The sequence below is a fragment of the Monodelphis domestica genome, chromosome 4, assembly GCF_027887165.1.
Source record: "Monodelphis domestica isolate mMonDom1 chromosome 4, mMonDom1.pri, whole genome shotgun sequence".
Taxonomy (NCBI): domain Eukaryota; kingdom Metazoa; phylum Chordata; class Mammalia; order Didelphimorphia; family Didelphidae; genus Monodelphis; species Monodelphis domestica.
This window is the reverse complement of record NC_077230.1, coordinates 394485285-394513233: the sequence shown is the minus strand read 5'-3', so window position 1 is coordinate 394513233 and position 27949 is coordinate 394485285. Positions and strand designations below refer to the sequence as shown.

General features: G+C 42.8%; 1 protein-coding gene across 10 annotated transcripts in view; it reads left to right on the top strand.

Annotated features, from left to right (window-relative positions):
• The first annotated feature begins 1573 nt into the window (after positions 1-1573).
• FHAD1 (forkhead associated phosphopeptide binding domain 1) overlaps positions 1574-27949 on the top strand; it is a 218672-nt gene continuing 192296 nt past the window's right edge. Inside the window, exons 1-3 of one of the 10 annotated variants that reach the window (XM_056825253.1) lie at positions 1574-1651; positions 3120-3521; positions 11082-11188. In XM_056825253.1, coding sequence (XP_056681231.1) covers positions 3419-3521; positions 11082-11188 — 210 coding nt within the window. In that variant the 5' untranslated portion in view covers positions 1574-1651; positions 3120-3418. Of the gene's footprint in view, positions 1652-2776; positions 3522-11081; positions 11189-27949 lie in introns of those variants that run through there. The other 9 variants (XM_056825258.1, XM_056825254.1, XM_056825260.1 and 6 more) reach the window with 9 other exon arrangements.

Genomic DNA, 27949 nt, shown 5'->3' with positions numbered 1-27949 from the left:
AAGAAGAAGAAGAAGAAGAAGAAGAAGAAGAAGAAGAAGAAGGAGAAGGAGAAGAAGAAGAAGGAGGAGAAGGAGAAGGAAGAGAAGGAGGAGAAAGAGAAGGAGGAGAAAGAGAAGAAGGAGAAGGAGAAGGAGAAGGAGAAGGAGAAGAAGAAGAAAGAAGAAAGAAGAAGAAGAAAGAAGAAGAAGAAGAAGAAGAAGAAGAAGAAGAAGAAGAAGAAGAAGAAGAAGAAGAAAGAAAGAAAGAAAGAAAGAAGAAGAAGAGAGGGAGAGAGAAAGAGAAAGATCAGTTTAAAAAATTAAAGAAAAAAGTTGACTTCAGCTCTAACCCCTAAGATCTTATGAATCTGCTTCTTTTGGCATTTAAACTCTAATCCCCTCACAGAAGAAAAAAAAAAGGCAGCATAACAACTTGTGGGGTCTTTTTCTTCTTTTAAAGAGATTTTCCAGTGACTTCTACTAATGTCCTCCTCTAATCCAGAAAAATCACTGCTCTTGAGTCAAAGGGCCTCATTTCAAATCCTTCCTCTGGCTTTTGTAAGCTTTGTGATCTTGGGAAAGGGTCCTACTCTCTAAGCTTCAGTTTCTTCATCAATAAAATAAGGGAATTGGGCAAAGATCATACAATTAAATCTAGAAGAGATCTCAGGTATCTTTTGGCCAATTGTTTTATTTTAAAGATAATGAGAGGGGGCAGCTGGGTAGCTCAGTGGATGGAGAGCCAGGCCTAGAGACGGGAGGTCCTGGGTTCAAATCTGGCCTCAGACACTTCCCAGATGTGTGACCCTGAGCAAGTCACTTGACCCCCATTGTCTAGCCCTTACCACTATTCTGCCTTGGAACCAATACACAGTATTGATTCCAAAATGGAAGGTAAGGGTTCAAAAAAGAAAAGAAGTAATTGGCTTCAAGATGCTGTCCACATGAGGCAACTAGGTGGCTCAGTGGATTGAGAGCTGAGCCTAGAGATGGGAAGTCCTAGATTCGAGTCTGGCCTCAAACATTTCCCAGCTGTGTGGCCCTGGGCAAGTCATTTAACCCCCATTGTCTAGCCCTTACCACTATTCTGCCTTGGAAGCAATACACAGTATTGATTCCAAGATGGAAGGTGAGGGTTTAAAAAAATAAAATAGAAAATAAAGGTAAGGAAATCAAGGCCAAAGAAGACTTAATGACTTGCCCAGGGTCACACGGCTAGGAAGGGTCAGAGGCCACATTTAAACACAGGTCCTTCCAACTTCAGACCAGGCTTTCTATCTGATGAGCCCCCTAGCTGTCCCCTTTGTTACTGTTGCTGTAAAAAACCTTAAAAGCCAAATGGGATTTTATATTTCATCCTAGAAGTGATAAGGAGCCACTGAAATTTAATGAATGGGGTGGGAGAGGAGGTGTGTGTGGCATGGTCAGAGCTAATTTGGCAGGGATGAAGGAGGGACCAGAAAAGGAGAGACAGGAGGCAGGCTGACCCCCCCTGCAGGCTATTGCAGCAGCCCAAGTGTGAGGTCATGAGGGCCTGCAGCAGAGTGGGGGCAGTGTCATAGAGAAGGGGGTGTATTTGAGTGATGTTACAAAGGTAGAAACCATATAAATTGGCAAAAGATTAGCTATGGAGGAGTGAGAGAGAGTGAGGAATCGAATAGGTCCCTAGATTGTGAGTCTGGGGGACTGGGAGGATGCTATTGGAGTGTGAAGAAGAGAGGAGGGCTCCAGGGGCATGGGCAGATAATAAAATTGGCATTTCTTAGTAGCCAGACATTTTTGCTAGAAATGGAGAATCCACTTTTAAAGAGTGAGTCTCTCCCCCCAAAGAGTGGCCATTCCCCTGGGGGATCAGAGATTTCACATCTCCGTGGCTTAATGACTCCAATTTATTGGTTGATTGATGTCAATAGATCATGTGAAAGTCAATGCAAAGTAATTTCCTTCCATTCAATGATGAGGGGCCAGGTAGCCCAATGGATGCCTAACTAGCCCTTGGTGCTCTCTAGTCTTAGAATCGACACTCAGACAGAAGGTAAAGGTTTACAAACCGCAGGGAGAAGGGAATAGTGATTAGGAAAAGTCACCGGGAAGCAGGTAGCACCTGTGCTAAGCTTTGAAGGATGCCGGGGAGTCTAGAGGGGAAGAGAGAACATTTCTAGCTAATGCCACTGTTTGTTCACTTCAGATTTTCTGCACTAAGGTGCAGCAGTAAGAACTCTGGCTTGGGAGTCAGAGGAGTTGGATTCAAATTCTGGCTCTGCCATTCCTACCACATGTATGACCTTGGTTAGTTAAGTGTCCTAGGTCTCAGTTCTGTAAAAATGAAGGGATTGGACAAGATAACCTCCAAGATGACTTCTAGCTCTAAGGAGAAGTGGAAAGACTGATGAACGTGGAACCCTAAGACCTGAGTTCAAATCTACTACCTATGTTATGTAGGACAAATGATTTCACCTTTGTGGGTCTCAGTTTTTTTTTTTTTTCTGAAAAATGAAGGGAGTCTGGCTGGAGATGATTCACCTTCTGGCTCTAAATCTATGGCCCCATGATCCTAGGGGGGGGGCCTTTCTCAATGTTTGAATGGAATTGTGCCTAAGTCATTTCCACTGGGTCAGTAAGCCCTGAGCCTCAGTTTCTTCACTTGTAAAAAAAGGCTTGAAATTCTCACACCGCCTGCCTCCCAGGCTGCTTGTGGGGAAAGCCTTTGGAGAAAGGTGACTGCCATTCTCTTAGTCAGGGACCATGGGTGGCCTGCCTGCCTTTGGCCCCTCCTTGGAGTCCGCAGAAGCATGTTTGTCTCCTGGGTTGCTCTGGGTAAAACATGTTTTGTTTAGAAAGCACCTGGGAAGCCTGAAATCCCAGAAGTGAGTCGGAGGCAGGCGCTGGGGGAGGAGGCGGCTCAGAGGATGAGGCAGGGACGTGCCCACCGCTCCAGGAGAAAGCTGAGCAGGGGAAGGAGCCGAGGGGAGGCTGGACGCAGGTTTAGGGGCTTCGGGAGTGAATTAGGTGGGAAAGACTGCTCCTCTGAGAAGGCAGGGACTGTGGAGTCTGGCGGATCACATCCCAGCCGCACCTGCCTAGCATCCTTGGATCTAAGTTTAAGGATAGGAAGACTCGTTTAGTCTTTCCTTTTACAGATGACGACGCTTGAAACTCAGAGAGGATACGGATTCGGCCAAGGTCACCCAGCACATTAGTGACTGGGTTAGAATTCGAACCCAGCTCCTCCCACCGAAGTCGAGAACTCTTCCCACTGTCCGGAGCTGGGGCTGGTCCTTTCCCTGCCCCAGATCCAGATACTGGAGGAGGGTCCTAGGTACAGGGCTGAGGGGCAGGTCCCGGTCTCACCCTGAGCGTAGCGAAGTTCCGGACTGGGGCTCCACTCCCTCCCTCCTTCCTGCGGGAGCCAGGACTGGCCAGATCTGCGCCGATTGCCATGGAGACTGGCGTACACAGGACTGCAGCGCGCGGGGTTTCCGGCTGGCCACCTACCTCTAGATCTCCGAGACGCCCCCCGGCGGGGCGCCTCCTCCAGTCCTGTGAGTAGAGGACTGATGGGGGGAAGGAGGGCAGGAAGGGGCACGGGAGGTGGCGGTCACCCCACCTGGTCAAGGGAAGGGCTGCGTCCAACCGGGTCTGGGCTCCTCCCGACACACGTAGGACGCCCAGCCATCCCATCTCCAGTACCACCTTCCTCCCTTCTTGGCGCCTGCCAGTGGCCTCAGATTGGCGGGAATCTCGATCTCGACCTCTGGCCAAACTGGACACGTGTTTCCCCATCCATCCCATTCTCAACAGTATTTGTTCATTCATTCATGCTCTCCTTTCATTTTTTCATTTTCATAGTCAGTCAATAAATATTTCATAAGCTCCTACTGTGTGCCAAGTACTGGGCTAAGCCCTGGAGATGCAAAGAGAGCCAGAACCGCCTTCCCTTCCCTTAGGAAGTTCACATTCTAGGAGACAATAAGTAAATAACAAATATTTATTAAACAAATAATTAATTTATTATATATAATTAATATCAATCTAGGATGTGTTTTATATTATATAAATATATTTCTATAAATATATATTATTTATATATATACTTTAATTAAATATATAATTATATATAATTTAATTTATTAAACATCTGCTTTGTGCCAGGCATTGGGGATGCAAAGAGAGCCACAACCACCTTCCCTTCCCTTATGAAGTTCGCATTCTAATGAAGGAGACAATAAATAAATAACCCATATTTATTAAGCACCTACTGTGTGCTGGGCACTGGACTAGGCACTTGGGATACAAGGAAAGGCAAAATATATTCCCTAGGGGCAGCAGGACACCTCAGTGGATTGAGAGAGCCAGGCCTAGGGTTAGGAGGTCCTGGGTTCAAATAGAACCTGAGACACTGCCTCACCCTGAGCAAGTCACCTAACCCCCATTGCCTAACCCTTACTACTCTTCTGCCTTGGAACCAATATAGTATTGATTCTAAGGTGGAAGGTGAGGGTTTAAAAACATAAAAAAAGGAGTCCCTGCCCTCAAGGAGCTCCCAGTCTAATGGAGGGGATGAAATGCAACCAACTATAAGGAAGCAATAGTCAGGATTAACCTGGTAGGCATGTTAGACTCAAATACTTCTTGAAGTTAAGGACTATGTCATTTTCCATTTTTATGCCCCCAACACCTAACAGAGTGCCCAGGTTAGGAGGGCATATGTGTGGTAGGTAGAGAGAATGGTTGGGATCCTGGACCTTAAAAAAAAAAATATATATATATATATGTATATATATATATTGGATTTATAAATAGAGGTCTTGGGTTCAAAATCCCAACTCTGCCCCCTTGCAAGGAATTGGGCAAGGAATTTATGCTCCCTGGGCCTCAGTTTTCTCATCTGTAAAGTGGGGGCATTGGCCTCCCTGACTGGAGACTCATTTCTATTAGTCTATAATCTGTGCTCCAGTGATAAAACTCAGCAACTCTCTTGGGATTTATAATATTAAAGAGTTATCTGAGGGGCACTGTCCATGCCCACCCAGCTTGTATGCATTAGGGGCAGAACTTGAACTCAGGTCTTCTGGAGGGCAAAGCTGGCCCTCTTTCCATTCTTACATCGCCTGTTGCCCTGCCTATTACATATGTTGAGTAAATATTTGCTAGCTTGGAATGTTGATTGACGTTAGCAAACATTTATTGTCAAACTGCTGCATGCCAGGTACAGTACCCACGGGAGACAGGGTGGAAAGTTTGCCTTGTGGAGTTGATAGAATTCTAGGGCTGTGGTTAAATAACTATATTTTCCTTTCCTCTGATTCTTTCTTAAGAAAACAGGCTTAACTATGTTTGGAAGTTAAATAGCCCCTCTTTAGTCCCTAAAATGAATGTATTCACTTGACTCGGCATAGCAGGTGGGCCACGGGGTCTGAAAGAGAATTTCTAGCAAAGCTATTTCCGTTTGTTGTCTCTAGGTGAAAACTGGCAAACAATATTTATTTTACGCATTATACTTCCCAGTGTTTTGAGGTAGGCTATTGCAATAATGTGGATAACTCCCATTTCTAAGGCTCTTACAACATGATTTTTCTTTGGTCAAGAAGGCTACCTAAGGTCCTAGAATTGTTGTTATTTCGTTGTTTCCAGTCACATCCAATTCTTTGAGGCCCTTTGGGGGTTTCTTGGCAAAGATACTGGAGTGGTTTGCCATTACCTTTTCCAGCTTATTTTACAGATGAGGAAACTGAGGCCAGCAGGGTTAAGTGACTTGCCCAGGGTCACACAGCTAGTAAGTATTGTAAAAAAGAAGGGGGATGCTTTTTTTTTTTTAATGTAGGATTCCAAAACCTTCCTTGCCAATCCCAATAGTATCTGAGGTCACATTTGAATTCAGATCTTTCTGACTCCAGGCACAGTACTCTGTTCCACCGTGCCACCACTCCATCAAAACTCTCATTTTACAATTGAGGAAATTGAGGCCCAGGAAGGTTAAGAGACTTAACTAATGTCACACAGGTAATATGTACTGCAGATGGGAGGGAAACACTTCTGTCTCAGCCTGTTTCCTCATCAGTTCAATGAGAGGATTGGCCAATAACTCAAAGGTCCCTTCCAGTCTTGAATCTCTGATTCAGTCTATGATTCTCTGATTATCTATCGTTCTTCCCACCATACTGCACTGCCTCTTTAGCAAATTAAAAAGAAGCCTTTGAATAAATCACCTGAGATTTAAGGAGAATAGGGAAGGAAGGAAGGGAACCTAGATGTCTTCTCCCTTCTTTGCTGCCTTCCACAAACAATTATTTAATGCCATCATGGGCAGAACAGTGTGCTAGGCAAAGGGAGATATAAGATTATGAGAGACACAGTTTTTGTCCTCAAGAGGGCTTGTTGGCTATTATTTCACTGCCATTTCTGTATTTTATATTGACTAGAGTCCATCACAAAGCATACAGTTTCTCTCTTCCTTTCTTCCTTTTTTAATTCTTTTTCCCAAGGGATGGCATTCCGGCAAACAGACTCTAGAATTTGTTTGTTGTGTGCTTGTTTTTAATCCTCCAAACTCTTCCCTAGGTTGTTTTTTTTAACAGAAAAAAAAAAGATTTCCCCAGCCTTGCTTCCAGACACTATCTCCTCACTACACTATTTTCTGCCACTTACTACCATCATCACAATGGATGGAAGTCCTCTGACATTAAAGACTCCTATTAGGATTAAAATTCTCTGGAAACTATTTTAATTTATTGATATTTATTTATTTTTAAACCCTTACCTTCTGTCTTAGAATCAATACTGTGTATTGGTTCCAAGGCAGAAGAGCAGTAAGTGAGGTCTAGACAATGGGGGTTATGTGACTTACCCAGGGTCACACAGCTAGAAAGTGTCTGAGGCTGGATTTGAACCCAGGATCTCCCATCTTTGGGCCTGGCTCTCAATCCACTAAGTCACCCAGCTGTCTTTCCCTTCCTTTCTCCTCCCCTTTCCTTCCCTTTCTATTCCCTTCCCTCACTCTTTTCTTTTCTTCCTTTCTCTTTCTCAATTTTTATTGATAACATTTATTTTTCCATCACCTACATACACTATACAATATTTCTTTCCCTCTTCTCCCTACCAGAAAGCCATCTTTATAACAAAAAACTAAAAGAGAGACAGAAAAAAAGCAACTTTGCAAACCCAGTTGGCACATCAACTAAGTCAGCTCTTCTATGTCTATAGTGTTCATCATCCATCACTTCTTCAAATAAGCCTTGGCAGTGGATTCTTTTTATCTCTTCCTTAAAGCCAAGTGTGTTCATTATGGTTTCACAACCCTTAAATTGTATTGGTTGGTTGTTATTCTTCCCCTGACATTGCTGAAGGCGTCCTATTTAGTGTTCCTCCTTCGTGTGTCCATCATAGTCATCATTTCTTACAGTTCAATAATCTTGCATTGTGTTAACCTACCACAACTGGTCCAGTTGCTGGGTCCACACTTTGTGTCCTGTTGTTCTTTCCTCCCACAAAAAGTAGCCACTCAGTAAACCCGGGGGGGGGGGGACCTGCCTTCTTGTCCTTGACCTCCTAGGGGTACACGCTCATGCCTTCAGGTGTGATCTCTAAGCTTTGGACATGTCCCTCGACTTCTTCTAGAGAAGAAGAATGTTAGAATCCTTCCTAGAATGCAAACCCTGCTCCCTTCCTCATCTCTCTAGACTGAGCCTGTGTGGACATCTACAAGGGCGCCTTTCCTCTTCAACTAGTTTGGGGGCAAGGGAGGTGATGCTCTGGTGATGATTTGTTTGTTCACCAACATCTCTCTATTTTTTTGTTAAGGTGGGGAACTTCTTCCCCAAACAGATGAACTCCCCACTGTCTTTATAGGGTCACAGATCTAGAGCTAAAAGGGACCTCAGGGGCCATCTAGTCCAACACCTCCATTTTACAGACAAGGAAACTGAGGCCCAAAGACTTGCCCAATGTCACAAGGGGCAGAGTCACTCAATTGACATTTGAGCACCTGCTCTGTCTTAGATGGAGTTATCGACCTCTGACAAGTATTAAGTGTTATCACTGAACTGCTGTTTGTCCTTCATTTTTGAAGAGGACCAATGATATCATGGCATGATGTCTTGACTTGTTTGAACCCTGGTCCTCTGACTCCAAGTTTAATATAGATTCTTTTTTTTTTTTTTAACCCTTACCTTCCGTCTTGGAGTCAATACTGTGTATTGGCTCCAAGGCAGAAGAGTGGTCAGGGCTAGACAGTGGGGGTGAAGTGACTTGCCCAGGGTCACACAGCTGGAAAGTATCTAAGGCCAGATTTGAACCCAGGACCTCCTGTCTCTAGGCCTGGCTCTCAATCCACTGAGCCACCCAGCTGCTCCCTCTAATATAGATTCTAATGGACTACTTAAAGCGATGGAGAGTTGCTAATATACTGGAATTCTAAACCACAGATTTAGAATTGGAAGGGAGCTTAGAGAAAATCGAGTCCAACCCTCTCTTCTGTGATTGATATATATATATATATGTAGATATATATCACAGAATTATATTGATTAGTAGCTATTATATATATATATATATATATATATATATATATATATATATATCTCCTTCAGCAATGTCAGGGAAAGAATAACAACTAACCAATATGATTCTGTGACAACTACATAAATAGGCATCATCCTGACCATCATTTAGTCTTAAGGATCATAGAGAGCCATTGCAGACTTTCCAAAGTTACAGAAACTTGGTCCTAAGGTTCTGAGAAGCTTGATGGAGCTAGTATAGGCCTTGGGAGCACCTGAGGACAAACGGGCCATGGTAGGCTGAAGAGGAGAGAGAGGGCAACAGAATTTGATCCAAAGAAAGATAAATGGCCATAACAGCCTCCCCTTAGGTACCACTATGAGAGTTACAAAGCACTCTCCTGACAGCAAGTGCAGCTAAGGTTCACCCCATTTTACAGGTGAAGAAATCAAAGCCCAGAAAGGCTGGAATCTCATCGCCATAAAGCCAGGCAATTACACAATGGGGATTCCAACCCAGCTCTCCTGACTTGCAAGGCCAGCATCCTTGGGCTTTTTCAATTAAAATGAGAATTTCAGCACATAGTTTGAAAAGCTCTAGAATGGGGAAAATCTGAGCTTAAGAACATTCTAAGGGAGAGAGTTCAATATAGCCAAATAGCTCCGAACAAAGCATCATGGAAAATTAAGGCAAGCGACTGGGGAAATGAAGCTGTTTGGCCCTGAAATGTCCAATGAATAGGCTACTGGATTCTAGCTACTGTTACCATAAAGTGGGTCATTAGGATCTGATTTTGTTTTTTCAAATCCTTACTTTCTGTCCTGGAATCTTGCTTTTTGTTGGTTCCGAGACAGAAGAGCAGTAAGGGCTAGGCAATGGGGGTGACGTGACTTGCCCAGGGTCACCCAGCTGGGAAGTGTCTGAGGCCAGATTTATCCAGTTGAGCTATTGAATGCAACATGTCCAAAATGGAACTCATCTTTCCCCTAAAGACTCCCCTTATCTTCCCTGTCACTGTAGAGGAGACACGCCCCCCCCCTCAGTTCCCCAGGCTCACAGTCTAGGAGTTATACTGGACTCTCCCCATCCTATCCTCTACCTCCCACCATGATATCCAATATGTTGTCAAGGCTTTCATCTTTGCAGCATCTTCCTTAATGTGCCTCCTTCTCTCCTTTGGTACCTGCCACTACTCTAGTGCAGACCCTCATCACCTTCCCTCTGGACCATTCCAGTAGCCTGCGGGGGGGGTGGGGTCTACCTGCCCCAAGTCTCTCCCCCTTCAATCTAGCCTCATTCAGCCACTGAAGGGATTTTTCCCCAAAACTCAAGTCTGATCACGTCATCCCCCAACTCAGTAAACTCCAGTGGCTCCCCATTGCCTCCAGAATCAAATGTGAAATCCTCTGTTTGTCGTTCAGAGCCCTTCCCAACCCAGATCCCTCCTACCTTCCCAGGCTTCTTACATCCAAACCCATACTCTGATCCAGTGACAGTGGCCTCCAGGCTGTCCCACAAGTGAGACACTCAGCCACAGGCATTGTTTTCTGGCTCTTGTTTCTCCTGCCTGGAATGCTCTCCATCCCTCTTATCTCAGCTTCTTGGTCTCCCTGGCTTCCTTTATTTTTTGGTTGTTTAGTGCTATCCAACTCCCTGTGATCTCATTTGATGTTTTCTTGGCAAAAACACTGGAGTGGTTGGCCATTTCCTTCTCCAGCTCATTTTATAGATGAGGAAACCGAGGCCAACAAGGTTAAGTGACTTTCCCAGGGTCGCACAGCTAGGAAGTATCTGAGGCTAGATTTGAACTCATGAAGATAAGTCTTCCTGATTCCAAACCCTCACCTAGCTAAAACTGCAACTTTTACAGGAAGTCTTCCCTATATTTCTAGTGTCTTTCCTATGTTAATTATCTCTTATTTAGCCAGTGTATTGCATGCTATTGGTGTGTATGTATATATGTACACACACATATATAATATTATTATACATATATATCATTCATTTGCATGTTGTTACCCCCATTAGATTGTAAGCCCCATTTTTTTTTCTTTTTTCTCTTTTGCCCCATTTTGTATTCTGACAGCATGGTACAGTGTCTGGCACATAGTAGGCACTTAAATAAATGTTTGATTGACTGACTTTTCGATTTCATTAAAACCTGGCTTACTAGAAAACATCTGGATTCTCCAATCTGTTTCTGCATTCAGACTCTTGTGAGATACTTTTGGTTGAAGTAGGAGAGGAAAATCTGGAAAAGGAAGAGGATTTCAATAGGCAAATAATGTCCTGATATTATTATGAAAATAGCTTTGACCTCTCAGGCCCCCAAAGCATTTGGGGATGGCAGTGGGGGGCCCAAGGGTCCACAGACCACCCTTTGAGTACCTCTGCCCTACATCCTACTATTGCAAGAATGCGATTATAGCTCAGCTGACTCATAGCCACCCCCTTCTCTGCTAACTTCAACAAACGCTCTTCTCTGATCTCTGTAAATATTATCATGTTGATAGATTCTGGTTAGCCCAAACACTGTACACTACTGAGTCATTTCAAGACTGCCTTTTCCTAACTAAATTAATTTTTTGATGAAAACCTTCTAGGGAGAACATCAAGAATGAAAGCTTTTTTAAAGTGTTCTGAAGGCTTTATTTTCCTGAGAAAATATACAACCATTGGAAGGCATGAAAATTCAGACCTTGTTTTAAAGGTAAGATCCTCCCCCACCCCAAATAAAACAAGTTTCTGTGTAGTATCATAGAATCCTAGATCACAAGCCCTTTCTGGAGGGGTATCATCCCCACCTAACCAGTTATTAATTCCTGAATGTAACTGGGTCTCACTAGAACCTTTGCCTTTTTCCTGATTGTGATGGATAGACTGGCCAATGGGGCTCAGTCTTTAGTCCTCCATCACATTGGCAGGCCATGTGGTTCATCCCCATTGCTTTGGTGATCCATCCATTGAGCATGAGCCAGAGGGAAATGGGGGACAAGATTTAGGTCTTTGATACTCACCATGGAGAGCTCAAGTTCTCGTAGACTTAAATCAGGAAGAGACGTTAGAGGGCATCTGCTCAAATTTCCTCATTTTATAGAAGAGGAAACAGAGGCAGAGTGTGAGACAGTAAAGGAGTTGGACAAGGTCCAGCGGGGTTGGGGAATGGGGGTTCCAAGCATAACTTCTCTGACTCTGAATTCAACACATGCCACGAATGGCCACCCTTGGCTCCCCTGTACCTTACAGTCTTTATTTTTTAAACCCTTACCTTTCGTCTTAGAATCAATACTGTGCATTGCTTCTGAGGCAGAAGAGTGATAAGAGCTAGGCAATGGGGATTAAGTGACTTGCCCAGGGTCACACAGCTAGGAAGTGTCTGAGGTCAGGTTTGAACCCAGGGCCTCCCATCTCTAAGCCTGGCTCTCCATCCACTGGGCCACCCAGCTGCCCCCTGTACCTTACGGTCTTAGAGAGTTGCCTGGAACCCTGAGAAGTTGACTTGTCCAGAGTCATGTGGCCAACTCCTGTGATCTTTTCTCCAAGTTTAGACCTCCTTCCATTATGCCTCAGCTTATTTTTAAAGTTTTTATTTTATTTTTTACCAATTACTATAATGACAAATTTCCATATAAGTTTTACAAAGGTATACAATCCAAATTGTCTCCCTTTCTCCCTTCCCTCCCCCTTCCTGGAGCTGTCAAGCAATTTGATCTGGGTCATACATGTTTTATCATGTCAGAATCCTTTCTTTAAGTATTTTATTTCCCCCACCAATTAAATGTAAAAAACTATTTTAACATTCTTTTAAACAAATTGTTAAGTTCCAGATTTTCTCCATCCTTCCTACTCTCCCTCCTCTTCCCACTCTCTAAGAGGGCAAGCAATCTGCTGTGGATTTTTAAAAACCCTTACCTTCTGTCTTAGGATAGATACAAGTATTGGTTCCAAGATGGAAGAGCGAGCAGTAAGGGCTAGGCTATAAGGGGTAAGTGACTTGTCCAGGGTCACACAGCTAAGAAGTATCTGAGGCCAGATTTGAATTCATGAAAGTGAATCTTTTTGACACTTTATTATTTTTTTGTTAAATATTTCCCAGTTACATTTTTTAACTCTTACCTTCTGTCTTAGAACTGATACTAATGATCAGTTCCAAGGCAGAAGAACAGTAAAGGCTAGGCAACTGGGGTTAAGCGACTTATTGGGGTTACTCACCTAGGAAGTACCAAGCTCAGATTTGAACCTAAACTCTCTTGTCTCTAGTCCTGCTTCTCAATCCACTGAGTCATCACCTAATAGACTCATTTTCTAAAGAAATTCAAAGAAAGGTGAACAAGGAAAAGAGCAAACTAAACCGTGAAGATTCAAAGAAAAAGGAAAGAATCACAGAGAGGATGAAATATGCTTTACACAATGCACATGAAACCATGAGTCATAGCATCATGGCATATCAAAGCTAGACGAGACCCTAGACGTCATCTGACCCAACCTCATTTTTCAGATAAGGAAACTGAGGCCCAGAAAGGGGAGATGACCTGCCCAAGGTGCCATAGCAAGTAAAAGACAGATTTGAGACTTGAGCCCAAATTCTTGGACTCCAGATCCAGTGTCCTTCTTGAGACAATACCTGCCATTCATTTGCTTGGCTCTCATCACTCTTGCTGGCTTTCTCTTCTTTCTGAAGCTCCATTATCCACTATCTGCACAGCCCATCAGCTAGAGAGGCGGTATTCCTTACCCTCTGGAATTTGTGACTGTGCAGGACAGGCTTGTCTTGTTTTAATTATACTCGATCATGTGCCAATGGCACCTTCAAAAGCCTTCCAAATATTTTTCTCATAACAACCTGGCAGGCTGGAGTGCAAACATTATTATCCAACTAGGTGGCACAGTAGATAGAACACGGGACTTAGAGTCAGGAAGATCTGAATTCAAAACTTGCCCCAGACACTAGCTGGCCAGGGGATTTTGCCTCTCCCACTCTGTTTTCTCCTTGGGAGAAATGATAGCAACGAACTCCCAGGGTTGTTGTGAGGATCAAATGAGACAATATTTGTGAAGAATTTTATAAGTCTTAAATTTAAGCACTTTATAAATGCTGGATATCTATATCTACCTCTAGGCATGTATGTATGTAAGTATTTAGTACATGAGATTGATTATAATTGATATTAATTAATAAAAATTTTATAATATTAATATCATGTAATATAGCACATGTGAGAAGATACTTGATGCTCCATATGATACAATGTACTATAATATATTATATGACATGTTGTAATATAGTATAGGGGCAGCTAGGTGGATAGAGTGCTAGGCTTGAAGTCAGGAAGACCTGAGTTCAAATCTAGCCTCAGACACTGACTAGCTGTGTGATCTTGGGAAGATCATTTCACCCTTTTGCCTTGCTTTTCTCATCTATCAAATGAGCTAAAGAAGGAAATGGCCAGCCATGCCAGTATCTTTGCCAAGAAAACCCCAATTGGGGTCATGAAGAGCTGGAAATGACTGAAAAGATAATACAATATAATATAACGAAATATGATGTAACAAAACCCATTTTACAGATAAAGAAAAGACTCAAATGGATTTGACATTGACCAAAGTCCTACAACTTGTAAGAGAAAGGACTTGGACCCAGGTCTTATGACCCTTAAGTCTATTTTTCATTTAATTACACCATGAAACTTCATTTTTTTAACCCTCACCTTCCATGTTAGAATCAATACTGTGTAAAGGCAGGAGAGCGGTAATAGCTAAGCAATTGTGGTTAAATGACTTGCCTGGGGACACACAGCTAGGAAGTATCTGAGGCAAGATTTGAACCCAGGACCTCCCATATTTAGAGCTGGCTTTCAATATATTGAGGCAGGCAGCTGCCCATTACTTCCTTCATTTTTGAAGATTGGAGAGCACAGATTGATTAATTCACTGGTGTAGGGAATTCTGGAGTTGGAAACTTACTCAGTCATGGCAGACCTGCAGCTGGTCTTTTGTCTATCTCTCAGAGTGCTGTCAAGGGTTGACTATGTCCAAGTCACACAGCCACTCTTGTCGGAAGCAGAATTTGAACTTTGGTGCTCCTGACTTCGGGGCCTGACTTCTATTCCCTACTCTCTGACCACCTCTATTATTACTAGTAACTAAAATATTAAAAAGTCTATCTGGCCTCCTGGAGCAGTGCTGGTGAACGTTTTAGAGATGGAGTGCCGGCCCCAACCCCATACCATCTTCCCCTGCAGCCCCCTTACCCCAGTCATGGGAGGAAGGAAGCACTCCCATTGGGCTGCTGGGCAGAGGGTGGGATGATGTGAAAAAATGTCATCTTTGGACAGTAGAGAGAGGGAAGGGAGCAGCTCTGATCAAGTCCCTCTGATTTCTAATAACGAACTCTGGGGTGTGGGGGTTGGGGAGAGGCCAGTGCTCATGCCCCACAGAGAGTGCTCTGTGTGCCATTTTTGGCACCTGTGCCTTAGGTTTGCCATCACTCTCCTAGAGGGTCCCACAACAAGAACTGATTAAATAGGCAATTCTATATTCTGGCTCAAACATTTTTTTAATTAATTTTTTTAATTGTTCCATTACCAAAAAAAATAAGGGGGCAATTTTTCCTCTTTTCTCCTTTTCATAGCAGGTGGTAGCTTTTAGGCCAGGCTGGGGAGCTATGCCCTTCTTGAAAAATAAAGATTAGTTATTCTCGTAGCTTAGGAGACAGTGACAGAGGGAAAGTCTCAGGGGCTTTCAAGATTGTGGCAGCCACCTAGGGATGCTAATGAGATATTTTGAAATGGCAGCTAATGGGGAAATCTTTTTGCTAAACATCAGAAATTAAGATTCATTCTTAGCACTCAAGAAGGTAGATGGAGCCTCTCAGTTTTAGTGTGGAAAGCAGGGGACCAGCACCAGCCATAAAAACACTGAAATAAAAAAAAAATCCATCTCCATTTTTGGAAAGAAGCAGATGGTGGTAGATGTGATTTGGCCCTCTCCAGCTCAGAGTTCTTCTTTGCGAATGTCTTCAGAAAAGACTATTAATGACCTCACTGACCCATCCTAGGATGGATCTCTTCCTGAAGCGGAGACAAATTGGCAAAAGGAAATGCTATTCACAACAGCAGGAGGTTTGTTTGGCAAATTAGTAGCAGTGTTTACGCCATGGTTCTCCTGTTGGTATAAGAAGAGTCAAATGAAAGGGACCTCTCCTAAGATCACTGCTTGACTCCCCTGATGGAAGATAAGCTCCCTGAGAGCAGGGACTGGTTCGTTGGTGTCTTTGCCTCTTCAGGGCAGGCTCAGGAAGAGAAGGAACTGAACCAGCTGATGTATCAGTGAATAAGAAACCCACTTCTGATTCCTCTTTTTTTTCTTTTTAAACCCTTGCCTTCTCTCTTAGAATCAGTATTATGTATTCGTTCGAAGGCAGAAGAGTGGTCAGGGCTAGGCAATGAGGAGGATCAAATGACTTACACAAGGTCACCCAGCTAAGAAGTGTTTGAACCCAGGACCTCCCATCTCTGGACCTGGCTCTCAATCCATGGAGCCACTTAGCTGCCCCTTTCTCCTCTATCCTCAACCCCCTCCATCCTTCTTATTTCTGGTGGTTTTCCCTCTGTTGATCATCTCCAGTTTATCCTTGTTTGAATATATCTTGTTTATACGTAACTCTCCACAATTAGAAACTGGTTTGACTTTGGGGAGTGTTTTTTGGCCTTTCCTTGTGTCTCCAGCCCTTAGAACATTGCCCAGCAGGAAGGAGGAGGTCCTTAACGAATGCTTGTGGACTTGACCTGTCATTAACTTTTTGTCCTCCAACACAGATTGCAACCGAACTATAATTTCTTTATTGAATCATAGAGTTGGAGGCCATCTAGTCCAACCTCATTATTTTAAAATTTATTTCAAAAGTATTTATTATTATTTTATATTTATGTTATTTAGTTTCTTCCATATTATATTTTATTTATATTATATAAATATATCATACATATTTGTTATTTTTGTTTATTTTTAAAATCCTTATCTTCTGTCTTAGAATCAATACTAAGTTGCAAAGCAGAAGAGTAGTAAGGACTGGGCAATTGCAGTTGAGTGACTTGCCCAGGGTCACACAGCTACATGTCTGAGGCTATATTTGAACCAGGGACCTCTTAGTCTCAAGGCCTGGCTCTCTATCCATTAAGCCATTGAGCTATATCTCCCTCCCTACAATATACTTTCTATCATGTCATACTGTATCAAGGGCTAAGGAGGCACCTCAGTAGGGCATGAAATCCAACTGCCTTCATTTTACAGATGAAAAATATGAGGCTCATAAAAATTAAATGACTTACTCATGATCATTTGACTGGTAAGTATGAGAAGCAAGATTGGACTTAGGTCTTTCTGACTCCAAGATCAGCCACACTGAATCTGCATATGATTATTATTATCATAATAATAACTGACACTTGTGGAGAGCAACTTAAGGCTTACGAAACACAATTATCTCATCAGATCCTCAATCTTTGTAGGGGGTTACAACAGATATTATTACCGCCATTTTACAGATAAGGAAATCGAGGCTCCAATTCCAATAAATGTCAGAAGCAGGATTCTTTCCAGATTCCAAATCAGAGCCTGGATTCTTTTCATGACATCATTCTGCCTCTTGTCCTGTATTCATTCATTCATTCATTCTTTCCACAAATAGTCATGCTAACCTTCAAAGGCTTTTCAGTCTAATAGCCGTGATGAGATATGAATCCTGATAAACAGAATACAAATGGAAATCTATCGAGTTCATAAAATGAAGACCAAATGCTAGATGACCAGACCTTCCTCTTGGGCCAGAAAAATCTTCGTGGAGGAAGAGGTTGTACTTGGGCACATCTTTAATTAGGGCTTTTCTTTCAGGGACAGCTAGGAGCCTCCTCAGGTGTGCTGGAGGCTCACTAAGTTTTCTGTGTGAACATTTAGAAATTGGCAAATGCTATAAATCATGGTTTGATTTTTTTGAAGGTGGTTTTTTGTTGTTGGTGGTGGGTTTTTTTGTATAAACTTAAGAAAGTGATGGAGAAAAATGCTAATAAAGCAGTTCATGGGAAGACTTGCTTAGAATCACATAGCTAGGAAGTGTCTGAGGTAATATTTTAACCTAGGATCTCCAAACCTGGCTCTTAATCTGCTGAAGCTACCTCAATGACCCCTAGCACACAGTAGGTGTTATTAAAATGTGCTGATTCTTTAAAACCCTGGGAGACTTCTACTGATATTTTAAGTTCTAAAAAGTATATGCCCATGTTGGCAAACCTATGGCATATGTGCCATAACTTTCCCCTCTCCATGCATATCTGAGGATGTTTCTCCCATCACCTGCTCCTCTGCCCAGAAACTTACTGGGAGCACTTCCTCCCTCCCCTGTCTGGGGTAAGGCTGGGGACTCACATGCAGCATGAGGGTTGCAGTTTTGGCACTCAGTCTCTAAAAGGTTCACCATCACTGATATATGCAGCGGGGATGGAGCTCAAACTCCATCCCTCCCTCCTCTTCTGAACTTCCCTGGATCTATTGAGGATACGACCCATTCTCCTTCTAGTCACTGCCGTTCACCACCTTGGTGTCATTATTAACTCCTCCTTCTTGCTTACCCCCTAAATCCAGAGAACTGTCCCATCTCCTTAATCCTTTTGCTGCATTTCTTTATCAATCACCTTCCCTCTGCTTACACTCTAGTCCCTACCCTCATTACCCTCTTGTTAGGACTATTGCAATAGTCTTCTAATAGCACCCCACTTCAAGTCTCTCCTCACTATAATCTAGCCTCCCTACAGCTGCCAGGGAGATCTTCCTAGAACACAGTTCTGATCATGTCATTGTCCCACCCAGTAAGCTACAGTGGTTCCCTATTCATTGCCTCTAGGATCAGATGTCACTTTATATGTATTGCATCCTTTTAACATGTCTATTTTCTGTGTAGGTTTTTAAATATATATAGCAAGTAGTCCAATGATACACATGCACATTTTATAAATCCATAAATAGACATGTAGTAAGGGAGCATGCTCAAAATGGATTTTTACTATCAAAGAGTCAGTCAACAAGTATTTATTAAATGCCAACTATGTGCCAAACACTGCTAACTCTTTATAAATATTTTCTCATTTGATCTTTCCAACAAAAACCCCATTTTACAATTAAGGAAACTGAGGCAGAGAGAAGTTACATAATTTACTCAGGATCACACAGCTAGTGTCTGAGATCAGATTTGAACTTAAGTCTTCTTGATGTCTAGGTCACCTAATTGCCTAAGCTAAGAAGTTGGTAGTACAAATACAAGCAGGAAGAAAGACTAGTCCCTCCCCTCAGTGAGTTTATATATGTATATATATATATTTTTTTTTTTTAAACCCTTACCTTCCATCTTAGAATCAATACTGTATTTTGGTTCTAAGGCAGAAGAGTGGTAAGGGCTAGGCAATGGTGATCAAGTAATTTGCCCAGGGTCACACAGCTAGGAAGTGTCTGAGGTCAGATTTGAACCCAGGACTTCTCATCTTTAAGCCTGGCTCTCAATCCACTGAGCCACCCAGCTGCCCCCATGAGTTTATATTCTGATGTGGAAAGAGAACACTAAAGGAAGCTGACGAGGGTGGAGGGGAAATGTAGTAGCCCAGGAGGAGGCATGGCAAAGAAAGTTTGGAGCGTACCCTGGAGAAGAATGAAGATGCTGCTAGCTTGGCGGCTTCCTTAAATGGAAGTGCTGAGAGGGGTCTTCCAGAGGGAGAGGCCATCCAAAGGTTGAGTTCTAGGGCTACAGTGAACTGCTTGGGATGAAGAACTTCTGGATCCTGGTAGAGAAGTCCCCAGGGAAGAACGCAACAAGAAGAGTATATAGGCAAAAAAAGTTTGAATAAGGGGCAACTAGGTGGCACAGGGAATAGAACACCAGGTCTGGAGTCAGGAGGACCTGGGTTCAAATTTGGTCTTAGACACTCCCTAGCTTTGTGTCCCTGGGGAAACACCATTTGCCCAACCCTTGTCTTTTTGTCTTAGAGTTGTTACCAAGACAGAGTAAGAGGTTGGTTGGTTTTTTTTTTTTTTTATAGTCTGGTTTGACACCAGTCTAGAACTTGCTGAGGGGCACACAAGGGATACACTTCAGAGGTAGAATCTGAGCCCAGGTCCTCTGATTCCAGAAAGAGCAATTCTCACTAGAACAGACTTCAAAACTAATATTATATTCCTTGATTTGAATTGACACCTAAGTGTAGTGCTCTTTCCTCCTTATAGAGCGCCATAATGCATAGAGTACCAGGCTCAGAGTCAGGAAGACTCCCCTTTCTGAGTTCAAATCCTGCTTTAGACACTGACTAGCTGTGTGACCCTAGGAAAGTCACGTAAGCCTCAGTTTCCTCATCTGTAAAATGAGTTAGAAGAGGACAATGGCAAACCACTTCAGAATCTTTGCCAAGAGAATACTGAAAAGTCAGACTGAACAACAACAAATCCCTCCATACCTCTTTGTCCATCCATCAGACATGCCATCGCGGTATGCTCATCTTGACTTTTTTGTGTCACTCCAAATGGCACTGCTTGGGGATGGTTCTCAATGACAATGTGGTTAATTCCTCGACTGTCTTGGCCAAAAGTTCCAGAATAAGAAATAAAGCATGGCTCCCAAGTTCATTTGAAGGCATGCGTTCAAAATATTTTTATGTACTGTTGTGCTTAGAACAAGTAGATACAAAGTTGAGATAAGATTCAGCCCCTAAACTCAGGGAGATGAGACATACATACAAGGGTAACTATAATACAGAAGGTTATATCATCTGGACAACAGTAAGGTGCAAATTGCTATGGGAACTCTGAAGGAGAAGAGTATTGCTGAGAAGGGATCAGGGAAAGCTTCCTGGAAGAGGGGCCATTTAGGTTGGACTTTATAGGATGGGGAGGAATTTAGCAAAGGAGAAAGATGACATTCTAGGCATCCAAACAGCTTGAACAAAGGTATAAAGTTGGAATGTATAGATGATATACAGAGAATGGAGAGTAATTCAGTTTGACTATAGAATACAGTGCACAGAGAGGCGCAAAATGAGATCATCCTGGAAAGGTAGTGCAGAGATTAGATTTTAACCACTAAAGAATATTAAATCATTTCTCCAAGATAACATTATTAACAGGGGACATACTATTCCCATGAACCAAGAATGGACCTTTTCTCTAGGCTTCTTCCATAAGAGGAGAGAGACAGAGAGAGACAGACAGAGAGAAAGAGAGAGACAGAGACAGAGAGAAAGAGAGAGAGACAGAGACAGAGAGACAGAGACAGAGAGGGAGAAACAGACAGAGAGGGAGGGAGGGGGAGAGAGACAGAGAGAGAGACAGAGAAAGAGAGACAGAGATGGAGAGAGAGAGGGCAAGACAGAGAGACAGAGAAAGAGAGACAGAGAGAGATGGAAAGAGAGAAAGAGAGAGAGGGAGAGACAGAGAAAGAGAGACAGGGACAGAGATGGAAAGAGAGAAAGAGAGAGAGAAAGGGAGGGGGAAGAGAGAGGGGGGAAGAGAGAGAGAGAGAGAGAGAAAAGGGGAGACAGAGAAAGAGAGAGAGACAGAGACAGAGACAGAAAGTCAGTCCTGCCTCTTGCTTATAAAGGGAGTTGTGCTCTCTTTCTCACTGGCCTGACAGCTTGACCTTAGGACCTCCCCTGACAATTCCCATTCGTGGATATCTCAAAGGAGGAGGTGGACTTGGAGACCTCAACTCCTCCTTCATTACTTCATCACAAGGGAGGTGGGTCTTCATTCATACATGAAAGAGGCCAGTTCAAGTTTTCCTTTGCCATGTTGGGAAGCCTGAACTATCAAAGTTCAATAGCCAGAGCTTGCCGCCTTCCCTTTCCAAGGAGAGTTCTTGTTTTCAGATAAAGCAGGAGCAGGACTTCACCTTTTAACAAAAGACAAAAGGTCCATCCCCAAGAGTTGTCTTGAGTCCTGGGAGTGAAGTACTTGAGTTTGGAAGCCAGCTGACCTTCAAAACCTGAGGTTTAAGAAGGGCTTCATGTAAAAGATTGCAATTCAACATTAATATTCCTCATTAGAGAGAAGTAGATTGTAGAGCTGCTTAAATGGCAGGCAAAACAGTTTGAATGTTAATCAGGAGGCAACAGGAAGCCACTGAACATTGTTGAAAAGAGAAATGAGGTGATCAGATCCGTGTGTAAGAAAATTATTCTAAAATTATTACTAAAACCCCATCTTTTATGGGAAGTATTTCCTAGCCCCTTTCTTCTAGTTGTTAATTATTTCCTTTTTATCCTATACATAGTTTGCTTCATATATTTATTTGCATATGGTCTCCAACATTAGATTGTAGGCTTCTTGAGGGCAGGGATTTTTTTTTATATTTAGTGCTTCACATAGTAGACTTTTAATAATTGTTTATTTTATTTATCTATTTGTTTACTTATTTATTTATTATTTCTAGCAATGGATTTGGAGATAGATTGGAAGGCCAATTGGGAATTTATTGCAATAGGAAGACAGTGATTAAAACCTGCACCAGGAAAGATGGTAGCAGAACTTAGACAGGAGGGGATGGATACCTGCAATAATGTGCTAGTAAATGTGTGACATCTGGTTTTCTGAAAATATGCTGCTTGACACACTTTTAAGTTTAATCTGCATCGTTGCCATTTTCTTAAGCCTAGACAATCAACAAAACAATAAATCAAGTCCTGATTTGTAGCATTGGCCAATATCCCAGGTGTAAATTGAACAATCTGCTCTTACAAACACCTTTGAGCTGGCTAGAATTCCCTGGATAGGAAGGACCTGGCCAAAGTGAAACTGACAGTATTGGTAACTGACTCCATAGGAAAGCTAAGGAAGAGCAAGTCAATGACAACATCAAATCGGGCCTTACATTTGAAATAATTTCTAATTCAGTGTCTCTCAGAATGAAGCAGCTTCTTATGTTGACATTACAGGTGCTTTATTCACTTCCTTAATAAGTCCTGGCTGTCCTTTATCATCTCATTAGTAGATAAGTCGAGTTCTGGGCAGTTTTATCCAGTGGGAAGACTCATCAGTGGAAAAGACATAATACAAAGTCAAACTGCTCCACAGAACTATGAAGCATTTTCTTTCTTTTTTAAAACCCCTCATCTTCTGTTTTAGAATCCATACTGCATCTAGGTTCTAAGACCGAAGGAGCTATAGCTGGGCAATTGGGGTGAAGTGACTTGCCGAGACTCAAAATAGCTGGAAAGTGTCTGAGACCAGATTTGAACCCAGGACCTCCTGTCTTCAGATCTGGCTCTCTATCCACTGAGCCACCTAGCTGCCTCTGCTATAAGGCATTTTCTCAGTGGCTGATGGGGCAATCCCAACTGTAACCATATAGATATGTGGAAAGAACAGTTGTAGACTGTAAAATGGGATCGTTAGTGTAGCCTTGTGGCATTAGCTAAGCTAGCTTTGAAGAGGCATCAGACTTACAGACTCAATACAAGGCTAGTTACATATGGTATCAACAGAGAGACAGACCCAGAAGGAAACACCAGAAGATTGATCGTTTTGCAAAACAGAGGGATAAGAATTTTTCCTTCACACATATACCCAAGTCACAAATATTCCCCACTTGAATGCTTCTCTTTAAATACTCCCCAGGTGAGTCTGCTCCTCCCATTAATAGCACAAATATTTGTAAGAGAGTATGGGGGAAATCCAGCCTCAGCCACTTACTAGCTGTGTAACTCTGGGCAAGTCATTTCACCCTGTTTGCCTCAGTTTCTTCATCTATAAAATGATCTGGAGAAGGAAATGGCAAACCACTCCACTATCTTTGCTGAGAAAATCTCAAATGGGCAAGTCACTTCACCCTGTTTGCCTCAGTTTCTTCATCTATAAAATGATCTGGAGAAGGAAATAGCAAACCACTCCAGTGTCTTTGCTGAGAAAATCTCAAATGGGCAAGTCATTTCACCCTGTTTGCCTCAGTTTCTTCATCTATAAAATGATCTGGAGAAGGAAATGGCAAACCACTCCAGTGTCTTTGCTGAGAAAATCTCAAATGGGCAAGTCACTTCACCCTGTTTGCCTCAGTTTCTTCATCTATAAAATGATCTGGGGAAGGAAATGGCTAACCCCTCCAATATCTTTGCCAAGAAAGCCTCCAATGGGATCATGAAGAATCAGACATGTCTGAATCGATTGAATGATAAGAACAAAAATGGGAGAGACATTTGAGAACTACTTCTCTTACTATCCTGTTTCATTAAATGCTTTTACTTTTTAAATATATATGTTAGGGATACTAAAACATAGAATTTCATAGCTGGGAGGGAATTTGGAATAGAGATTAGATAAAAAATTAGGGAAAGGTTTTTTTTTTTTAAATCAAAGCTTAGTAAAACAATTACAAGCACAAAAGAAAGACAGTCCCTGCCCTCGTGGAACTTCTACTTCAGTTGGGGAAGGAGCTGAAACAGACTAGGGAGGGGAGAGATGAAGAGTTCAGAGAATCAGGAGCTGAACTGGGTTAAACATGAGAGTGGTGTTATGGCCAATTCCCCAAATAGAGATTCTGAGCATGATGGCAACCAGTGGAAAGGTGACTAGGACTGAGTCAGAAGCAACAGGAGATTAAAGAGATGAGCCACTGTTTGAGATGACAGTGAAGCTGAAGGACCTAGAATAGAAATTGTCTGAGCCGGGAAGGCCCCCTGGAATACAGGATGTCAGGGCTGGGGGGCTGCTTAGAACACAGAATGTGAGAGCTGGGAGAAGGCTTAAAACAGAATGTCAGAGCTAGGAGGTGCCTTTGAACCCAGGATGTCTAACCTGGGAGGAAATAGAGAACAAATAGAGTACAACAGGATCTTCTAACATGGAATAGTGGAACATAGAGCGCTAGAACTGGAAGGGCTCATCAATTTTAACCACCTCATTGTACAGAAAAGAAAACTGATCCCCAGAGAGGGGAACTTCTCTGCTCCAAGCAACCCTTCAAGCCAGAGCACAGCAGAAGTGGCTCTAGAACTCACCTCTCCCAAGTCCATCTGGGATTTGTCCCTCTCCTCCCATCCAGGCTTTTTAGCATCCTTGGATTTCAGAGCGTGATTTAACAGTTGTTAGAAGCATCAGAAGTGAAGAGACAGGATGTGGCAGGACCAAACAGTGATGTGTAGAACAGATATCTCTGCTAGATACAGTGACTCCAGGGAGTTCATAACCATTGCTTACAGGATTTAAGCATTAAAGTGAAATTTCTGATGCTCCCCAGAGAACCGAATAATCAGTGCTAGTGTTGCTGGTAGGAAAGTGTTTAATGATGATAATTTGGTTTTGTGCATTATTCCATTATTTTGGAGGCTTCTCAGAAAGAGCCTTTATTACTGGTGTGTTTTACCTACCAGGGAAGGTCTGAAGATTAAGGAGAGGGTCTGGAGTGGGAACACAGGAGAGAAAACAAGGGAAACAAGGGGAAGACAGAGTGAATGCTCAAAGTCTTGGTGCCACGCAGGAGGAAGACAAAGGGTGCGGACGCTGGTTGTCCAGATGCTCTTAGCATTTGTATTTCAGTTGCTCCTTCTTGTTAGTTTGTGGAAGGGTAGGGGGCAAGCTTGGGGCACCTCCTTTACCAAGGTAGCAACTGATTGTCCCAGCTGGGGCAATAACCAGTCTCGCCAAGGTCAGCCACCAAAACTTCCAAGACTGGGCTGGGCAGAAACTGGAGCTGTGAATCTTTGGCAAGGAATCCTGATGAGCAAATATGGATGGTGGCTAGAAGGGCTCCCTAAGGAAATAATATTTCCAACTTTCAGATAAACTCTGAAATAGGCAAATTTTTTCAGGCAACCTTTTAATATTATAATATCAGATGAGGTGGCATGTCAAATTGTGCCCAAAATATCCCCAAATGTTAGCTGTAACGACGATGATGGCGATGATGGCAATGATGGTGATTAGTGGCAGAAGAGTTTTCATGTTCAAGTGGAGGCAGTCTTGACACTAGGACTTCCTTGTGTTATTCCATTCTCCTTCCTCCAAAATCGATCCTGAAAGCCAAGGGTGGAGGATGGCAATTTTGAGTTTCAGAATATACGTCTTTGTTCCAAAACTGAAGACTTCCCTCTCGCATGGCATTCTTAACCCTTTCTGTGTCATAGACCTTCCTATGGCAGTGTCTGCTGAAGCCTATGGACCCCCATCTCAGAAGAATGTTTTTTTTTTTTTAACCCTACCTTCTATCTTAGAATCAATACTGTGTATTGGTTCCAAGGCAGAAGAGTGGTAAGGGCTAGGCACTGGAGATTAAGTGACTTGCCCAGGGTCACATAGCTAGGAAGTGTCTGAGGCCAGATTTGAACCCAGGATCAGAAGAATGTTTTAAAAGCATAAGATTAAATATAAAGAGTTTAAAAGAAAATCAATTATATTGAAAGAGCTATCCAAATATATATACATATATATAAATACATATATATATAAATACATATATATATACATATATATACATATATATATATATTTAAGCCTTTACCTTCCATCTTGGAATCAAAACTGGGTATTAGTTCTAAGGCAGAAGAGTGGTAAGGGCTAGGCAATGGGGGCTAAGTGACTTGCCCAGGGTCACCCAGCTAGGAAGTGTCTGAGGCCAGATTTGAACCCAGGACCTCCCATCTCTGGGTCTGACTCTCAATCCACTGAGCCACCCAGCTGCCCCCCATCCAAATATTTTTGAAAATTCATGCACCCTCTGAAATCAACTCCATGGGAGTACATGGACCCCTGTTAAGAACCTCTAGTGTAATGAGAATATACTGGCCAGGCAATGGGACTCTTCCTTTCTCTCATCCAGGAACAAAGGGACAGAAAACACTGAGCATCCATTCTCCCAAAGAAAGGAGAGGATGCCTCTCCTTTATTAGAGGGGATGCACATTAAATAGCTCTCTCCTACCACACAGGCATGGCCAGTTCAGAGTATTAGCCCTAAGTGGAAGTCGCCACAGCACATCCTCCCCAAGGTTAGGTCAAGACCTAGGGCTGGAAGTGGCCTCAGAAGCCATCCAGTCCACGAGCCTACAATGAAGGATGCTGGGAGAGTAAAGGCCTTGCCCCAAGTTCCCCCAGGGAGTAAGACTCCAGAAGCCAGATTTGTACCCATGTCCTTCGACAGCAGATTCAGTGTTCTTTAAGCTGCCTCAAATTAAACCTAACCTTCCCCTTTTTCTCCTAAAATGATTCCTGGTTTGCTTTCTAACAGTCTCGCCTCCTTTTACTTTGTTCTCTCACTCCCTGGCGCCTGCTCAAAATGTTCATTTGGAATCAAAGAACATTAGATTTGGAGAGGCCCTTGGGGCATAGAATGTCAGGGCTAGAAAGGGAGCTTGGAATACCAAAATGGCCAAGTGGAAGGGACCTCAATGATAATGAGAACAGGCATTTTTATAGCCCTCGAAGCTTTGCCGAGTACATTGTACAGACATTATCTCATCCAAGCCCCACGGCAACTCCATGAAATAGGTTCTGTGGGTAGGAGGATTATCCCCACTTTAGAGGTGACGGTTAAGGACACGTGCCTATATTATGGTCCTAGGCAGTTCGGTGGTACATAGTGCACAGAGGGCTATATAGGCCTGGAGTTAAAAACACTTGTCTTCTAGAGTGCAAATCCAGCCACACACTTAATAGCTATAGGATCCTGGACAAGTCATTTAACCCTTTTGGCCTCAGTTTCCTCATCTGCAAAATGAGGAGAAGGAAATGGTAAACCAGTCGAGAAGCTTTGCCAAGGAAACCCCAAATGGTGTTATGTAGAGTTGAACATGATGGAAAGAAGGCTGAACAACAATATAAAAAGTGAATTATGGGGCAGCTGGGTAGCTCAGTGTATTGAGAGCCAGGTCTAGAGAGGGGAGATCCTAGGTTCAAATCTGGCCTCAGACACTTCCAGGCTGTGTGACCATGGGCAAGTCACTTTACCCCCATTGCCTAGCCTTTATCACTCTTCTGCCTTGGAACAAATACACAGTATTGATTCCAAGATGGGAGGTCAGGGTGTAAAAAACAAACAAATAAATTAAAAAACAAATAAAAAGTGAATTTCAAGTAACATGGAAAGGAGGAGAATTAGCATTGGGGGCAATCAGGAAAGGCCTCAAAGACTCCGACAGAAACAGATGCCCTGGAAAAACAAACCTACCCAAATTCTGTTCAACATGATAAGGCTCCTACCATTCAGGCAAATGCAAGGATGTCCAAGTTTATTAATAATAGCTCACATTATATAGCACTAACTATGTGCCAGGCACTGTGTTAAGCACTTTACAATTATCTTATTTGATTCTCACAACAACCCTGGTAGGTAGGTGCTATTATTATCATGTAATCTTAATGGTCAAGGAAACTGAGGCAGACAGTTGTTAATTGACTTGCCTGGGATCACACAGCTAATAAGTAGTCTGAGGTCAGATTCGAACTCCAGG